This window comes from Vombatus ursinus, unplaced genomic scaffold, assembly GCF_900497805.2.
Source record: "Vombatus ursinus unplaced genomic scaffold, bare-nosed wombat genome assembly UNPS02000582.1, whole genome shotgun sequence".
NCBI lineage: Eukaryota > Metazoa > Chordata > Mammalia > Diprotodontia > Vombatidae > Vombatus > Vombatus ursinus.
In genome coordinates this window covers 13,257,674-13,264,753 of record NW_020940360.1, presented here as the reverse complement: position 1 = coordinate 13,264,753, position 7,080 = coordinate 13,257,674, and the positions used below count along the sequence as shown (strand labels likewise).

Sequence of the window (7,080 nt, the reverse complement as noted above, 5' to 3'; positions counted from 1 at the left end):
TAGCTGTGTGACCCTAGGCAAGTCACTTAACCCAGACTGCCTCACCAAAAAAGCAAAAAAAAAAAATCAAAGAGGAAAACAATCTATATGTACAAAAATATTTATAGAAGCTCTTTTTTGGTAACCCAAAATTGGAAACTAATGAAGTATCCTCCTATTGGGAATGGATAAAAATTGTGGCACAAAAATACAATGGAATATTTTGTCATAAAATCATTTTGTGCAAAAGCTATCAAAATTCATAGAGAAAAGTATATATAATTAAGCACATTCTAAAGAAATAAGTAATAAAAACTCAAATAACTTTCCAAGGTTTATTTGTCACATTACTGTTACAGTAATCAAACTTAAATTATACAAAAAAATTTGTACAGTTAAAAATCTTTGGCTAGGCAAAGCCTTAAATGTATTATATATATATATATATCTATATGTACACCCACACACACGAGCGTGCACGCACACACACATGCACGCATACACACTCACAAAACAAGGGTTTTTATACATCCATACACAGATTTATACATATTTACAGAAACATTTTAAAGAGTTTTTACAATTTACCAAAGTAAGACGAGACATAAGCAGAAGCATGAAAAACTGATATAAAACTATAAATACATTTGGAGTTAAAAATCCAAACCCCATGAAACTGGGGGTGGTGGGCTGGAATTTCAGGTGTGTTGTTATTTTGAAAAATCAAAGGCAAATTTTTTATACAATCAAAGTGATGTTGCTTATATTTTTATACAGATATGGGCATTTTAACATGTTAGAAAATAACTATGCCACAAAAACATGTCAATTATTCATCTAGAACCATGAAAAAAAAATAACAGCCTGACTTATATCAGGTCTGTCACTGAAATAACTAAAAAATTGAACTGAGTCGGTCAATGAATGAAAAAAAATACAGAAATGCCACAGATGGATTAAAGCCTACTTTTTTTTTTTAAAAGTCCACAGACTTGTTTCAGTAGATTTATTTAAAGTACGAGGATTTTGAACTTCCATGTAGTACAAAGTGTCAATTATGACTCCAAGGAATTCAGCAAATTATCTGTAAAGCAAGCAAGAGGCTAAATATTATTATCCTATCTTTCTGATACTCAAATTTCTTACAGGGCGGATCTTTTGAATAGACAGATAATGGATAATAGATAATTTAGATAATGGCATTAAATTTAGGAGTTGAACAAAAAGGCCAACTTTATAATTCACATTTTTTTTTACTCTATTGTCACCAAGAGACTATAACGACATTAACAATATTTGATAAAATAATATAAGCCAGTCTAAACTTGTAATAATGCAATAAGAACAAAGTAACATAATAGTCCAACTGTAGCCAAATTTAAGTCTAAAATATGAAATCAGTTTAAATTGTAATATCATAATTATAATTTTCCATATGAGTATCAATTCTAAAATTAAAATAGTTTAACAAACATTTATTATATTTACAACTGAATGTAATATGTACTTTCAGGTAACGTCTAACTAATAATGAAAACTCAAAAGTCAAGAGAGATTTTCAAAATAACTTTTGCTGCAGACCTGTGATTTTTATTAGGGTGGGGAGATCCTCAGAGAGAAAACTCATTGTCCTAATGCAGATCTCCATCTCTTCTGCAGATCTCCATCTCTTCTGCTACTTAAAATCTTAGAGAATTTCCTGGGGCGTTGTGAATTTAAGTCAGTTGACCAGAGTCATATAGCTAGCGTAGAAGAGAGGCAGGACTTGAAACCATGTCTTCCTGGCTCTCTCTTTGTCCACTACTGCATGTTACTTCTCAATAAATCAGAATAAATCTTTGCAAAAATCTTGACAATTTTGTGTCAAATAAAAATCCTAACAGACTTTTAACAGTTCCTTAGAAATCTCTCCAAAATCAGTATTAAAGGATATATACTCAACTTTATAACAAACACATTTCTAAACTGTTAGTTATTCTGTTTAACCTTTCACAAATTCAATTTTATTTTCTGAACCAGGGGTGTCAAATTCAAATAGAAACAGAAGCCACTAATCCATACATAAGGATCTTTGCAGTCTGTATACAGATTTAGTTTTAAATGCTACATTATCTATGTTTTATTTTATTTTTATTTATCTTATTAAGTATTTCCCAATTACATTTCAAAGTGGTTCAGACCCTACTTGGGAATGTTGTAGGCTGTGTATTGACACCTCTGTTCTAAACTACTTTTGGAAGTAGTCTGTAAACTACTTTTGGGAATTTATGAAGCAAGCCAGTCATTCTGAACAGAGAAACTGCTGAAGAACTTAGTCTAAAGACTGTCAAGAAGCATTAACTACCTGCATTTCAGCTTTTCAAAGAGCTTCATTAATTGCTGGAATCTTTCTGAAACCTGAAAAATTAAAAAAGCATTTTAATACCCAAGATTTCAGTAACAACTGCAAATTTATTAAAATTTCATAAGATGCCATGATTTTGTCTCTAAGTTTGACATTTACTGTAAGGGCATGAATTTCCTCATGTGCAAAATGAAATTACTTGCTCCACTGATTTCCAGAGTATTTGTGAGGATCAGATGAGATAATATATGTGACAGTATTTTGTGAAAACATAAAGTGCTATTATCAATATAAGGTGGTATAAGAGTTATTAATAGTAAGGTCAACTGATGGGTACATATAAATCTTGTAATTAATAAATGTGAATTTGTGCATTTATGGTCACAAAATTAATGAGATACAGTAAGAACAAAGTTTAAGATACCTGATTTGGGCTTTTACTCAACTTGGTAGCTAGGAAAGTAAAAGTTTTTGCTGATGGTCCTCTTTTCTGACACTCCAACAGAATTTCCCTGTCATCATCTCTGAGGGAAAAAAACAAATATTATTTTGCTTATATACATCAGATCAGAGGAATACTACCAATACAATGAATTAAAAATGTCTGTACATTTAGTCATAACTAGATTCTAGAATGTAAGTTAGCATCCTATAGGTGTTCTAATTTCTCCAAATAATAGAAAACTGAATGAGAAGACTTAGTACTGTACATAGGAACTTATGCTCTGACAGTAGTGATTTAACTAGATGTATGACCCTGCAAAAGTAACTTAATCTCTCATCTTCACTTTCTTCATCTGTAAAATGAAGATAATTATAGCATCTACCTTAGGGGATTGTTGTGAGAATCAAAGAGACAATATATACAAAGCACTCTATAAACCTTAAGTACTAGATAAATGTTAGTTCATATTATTATGTTGTAAAAAAAAAACCTCTTTTTTAATGTCATAATTCAAAACAAATATATGAGAGCTTACAAATGAATAGTACTTGGAGGTGCACCATTAGCTACAGCTGAAATATAGGCACTTACATTCAAAGAATAATTGTCAGTGATAAATTCTAACAGTTTTACCCCCTAAAATTAATGACCTGAAAATAAGCCATTCCACACTAAAGGAATGAATTAGTCACTGGTATAAAGCCACTACTCTGCCTACTTTAGGCATAATGCTGACTCCTTTGGAAATCTACTCTTCAACTGTGTGGAGAGGAAAGTATAATGGCATGGTTCTCCGTTCCCAAATACATTAATTGTACAGCTAAGAATTCCCAATCTCTGAAAATAATATTTTAAAAATATACATATATTAAAATATCACATAGAACACCTTACCTTGTCCATGAAATCACAACTTCTCCCTTTTTTTTAATAACATTCTTTGCTGAAAGACTTGTAGGAGACGGAAACGTTGATGATGAGGCATCTTTATTCTCTGGAATTGCTTTTTTCTTATTAGATATCTTTTGGTGAGCTGCATCACTGTCTTCAGAACTTTCAGTACTTTTCTTTTCTCCAATGGATAATTCAGTTTCGATTCTTTGTTTTTTAGTGGAATAATTTATATCAGAATGGCTTTTTCGCTTTTTCTGCATGTTTGTTGAAACTCCATTGCATTCTAAATGATCACTATTCAATGCAGATTCTAATCTAATATTATCCTTACTTAATATACTCTCACTGGGAGGATCTACGGTCAAATCAATATATGTGCCCTCAACAATACATTCCAAATGTTCATTTGTAAGATGTTCCTTTTCTTTTTTACTATTATCTTCATCTAAACTTGTCACAGGCAAAGCAGACTCACTCTCACTTACTTTACTATCATTTGAAGTCTCTTCTGTCAAATCAATGAATATATCTTTTGCAACATGCTGTAAAGGCTCACGTGTAACTGTATCTTGATCCAATCTGTTTGCTGGACATTCCAACTGATCAATATTTAAAATGGAGTCTGCTGCAAGTTTCCCTAGATTTTCAATCTCAATGGAAGAAGGCTTTGTTAAGTCTACGTATGAGCTGTCAAGACTACACTCTACATGTTGTGGAACTTCCACAATTGTAGGCAACTCTTTGATGTTTTCAGGAGCCTTTGATTCCCACATTTGATTCAATTCAAAACATTCACCTATAACTTCGCTTTTGTGATCTGCTTTATCTGATGGGTCTTTAAATAACTCATATATATCAGGAACTTGTGTTTGTACAATAGAATTCTGATCGTCATTAGTCAAATTATCAATATTTTCATTTCTCTTAGAATTTTCTAATTCTTCCACAGATTGAATTGTACAGTTCTGACAAGAGATACTTTTTTCTACAGTTCCATTGGTTTCCTTCTCCACTTCATGTAAAGATACTGCAGACTGTTCACTTGTTTTATTTTGGTCAAGACCTGACAAGGAAGGTGGTACTGCATGCCGAATTTTAACAATGAAATGGTCATTGGATTTCTCCATTATGACAGCTTGCATTGGTAGGTTAGGATGATACTGAAAGCCAGGAGCAACAGGCCTGCTTGTCCATGATGATGAACAGCTTGATCTGCTGCTTGAATTATCAGACTCCAAGGCTAAATGAATATCTTGTTCAGTGGCATCTTCTTCTTCAAGTAGTGCATCTTCACTAAAATGGGCACTAATAACTTCTTCAGGAGTTGAACTCGATGAAGTTTCGGGCTTTAAAAAACTAAGATGACCATCTGACTTCAGAGGTGATGGTACTGTTAGAGAGACTGCTAAATCTTCAAGAAGAATTGAAGAAATGCAGGTCTTACTCTTTTCTGAATTGCACGCATTCTCTTTACTCAAAGCTACACAAGTAGAAACCTCAAACATACAACTTTCATCCAGCACATCAGGATGAACTGGCAACTGAAGTCTGGATGAAAGAGATGGAGTCTTCTCAAATGATGAGGAAGACCAATTAAGATCAACAATTGTTTTAAGACTTGGAGAAGACACTCCTGAAACTTCTTCTATATGACAACCTGGGATAAGTTCACTCTTCTGACTCTCTAAAGGATGTTTTTCTGGTGTCTTCAATTCCCACTGACACTTTTCAATACAGTTAACACTCTGATCCAAAAGATCAGAACCTTGCAGCAAACTTTTAAATATTTCACCCATCTGGGCATCACTTACTAGATTAAAAGTCAGACTAGATGCCTGTTGCTCTGTAAGAATTTCAAAACTATGTTCTACTTTCTTATTCAAGTTTTTGGCTGTCTCTTTACCTTCTATTGTGTTTTCAGTAGTTTTTGTGGAAATTAGAGTACTCTGAAATTCATTTTGTTCTATAGATGACACTTTGGATGGAGAGTTCTTTGTACTGTCTGTAGAGGTATATAAATTTTCAGTACTCTGTTTCACTGCATTGAGTCTGGGGATTTTTTGATCTTGGTAATGTGTTTTTTCACGTTTCTGATGTTCCAGTGTTGATCTGTAGTCAACTGATTGCTCTGTCTTTTGAGATTTGACTTTCAAAGATCCTATATTAGAATGATTCACATTCTCTCTCTGACTAATTGAGTATTTTGACTTATCTTTATTTGTCACATCAAGTTTTCCTTCATCACTGTCACTTCCCAAACTTATGGAATCACAGAATTTTATCAAAATCGTCTTCAGTTTCGAAAACAAATAATCCAGTTGTTCTTCTACAAACTTCCACAATTTCTTTTTCATATCTGGCAACTGCTGTTCAAATAAACGATTAACTATGCCATTCTTTTTAACCTGCCTAAGTTTAGATTCTATAACATCACAGAGACTTTGTTGTAAAGTATCCACTGACTTAGATATTTTAGACAAATTCAAGTATTTGATCAGTGATGTAAAATTCAAAATTGCAGATTCAATAATCCGTTGAAACTGTTGTAGTGAAAATTTTATCTTGAACTTCATATAATTTTTCCTAACATGTTTTCTTATAACTTTTAGCATTTGCATAACCTCGTGAACAGAAGAGGGCTCAACAATAATCTGAACTATCTTTTCCAGGCAAGAAGTACTCACTGTTTTTCCTTTATTTTCTGTCTTTGAAAACTTAGTAGAATCATTTGATAGTTTATCCTTCTTGTTCTTGATTTGATGGACTTTAACAGAAACTTTATTTCCAGTGCCTTCATCCAAATGTGTAGTGCTATTTTTTCTGATTTGGGGACTATTATTTATGTTCTGTGCTTCAGCAGAAGTTCTTGGTTTGGCATTTTTATTATTTTCAAAATTTCTTTGTGGTTTAGATCTTTCACTATCACTTACAATTTCTCCTTCTTCAAGTTCATCTGAAGACAAATCTGTATGGGAGTTTGTTTCTGAACATTTATCAGGTTTGCAAACTGGCTTTTGATTTTCTTTGTTGAGTTCATTTGATAAATTCTTAGAGGGAGGGCTAACCATGCTTGCTGGAACCAAATCTATAAAAAGAAAAGTTTAAGAAACATTTTAATATCAGTAACCTAAATGTAGTTTAAAAAAAATTTTAAAATATTTAGTCATTTCCCAATATTTTTTAAAATCAGGATTTACCTATTTAGTACATATCATTGGTCTTTAGGAGCATAAAAATATGCTATTCACTAGGTACAGGTGCTAATACAAATTGCTTTGCACATCAATGCATTAACAAATATCTAGAATGTCTACGTAGAACCTGTATCAGATTGCATGCCATCTTGGGGAGGGGAGGGGTAAGAGAGGGGGAGAAAATTTAAAACTCAAAATCTTATGGAAGTGAATGTTGAAAAGTA

At 32.5% G+C, this 7,080-nt stretch overlaps 1 protein-coding gene across 4 annotated transcripts in view; it reads right to left on the bottom strand.

Moving 5' to 3' along the window:
- Positions 1 to 300: 300 nt before the first annotated feature.
- Positions 301 to 7,080, bottom strand: part of CASP8AP2 (caspase 8 associated protein 2) — a 42,982-nt gene continuing 36,202 nt past the window's right edge. For 3 of the 4 annotated variants that reach the window (XM_027855979.1, XM_027855988.1, XM_027855962.1), the window contains 4 exons: positions 3,663 to 6,747; positions 2,748 to 2,847; positions 2,324 to 2,376; positions 301 to 1,063 (listed from right to left, as the gene is read on the bottom strand). In XM_027855979.1, the coding sequence (XP_027711780.1) occupies positions 1,060 to 1,063; positions 2,324 to 2,376; positions 2,748 to 2,847; positions 3,663 to 6,747 (3,242 nt within the window). In that variant the 3' untranslated portion in view covers positions 301 to 1,059. Of the gene's footprint in view, positions 1,064 to 2,319; positions 2,377 to 2,747; positions 2,848 to 3,662; positions 6,748 to 7,080 lie in introns of those variants that run through there. The other variant, XM_027855970.1, reaches the window with a different exon arrangement.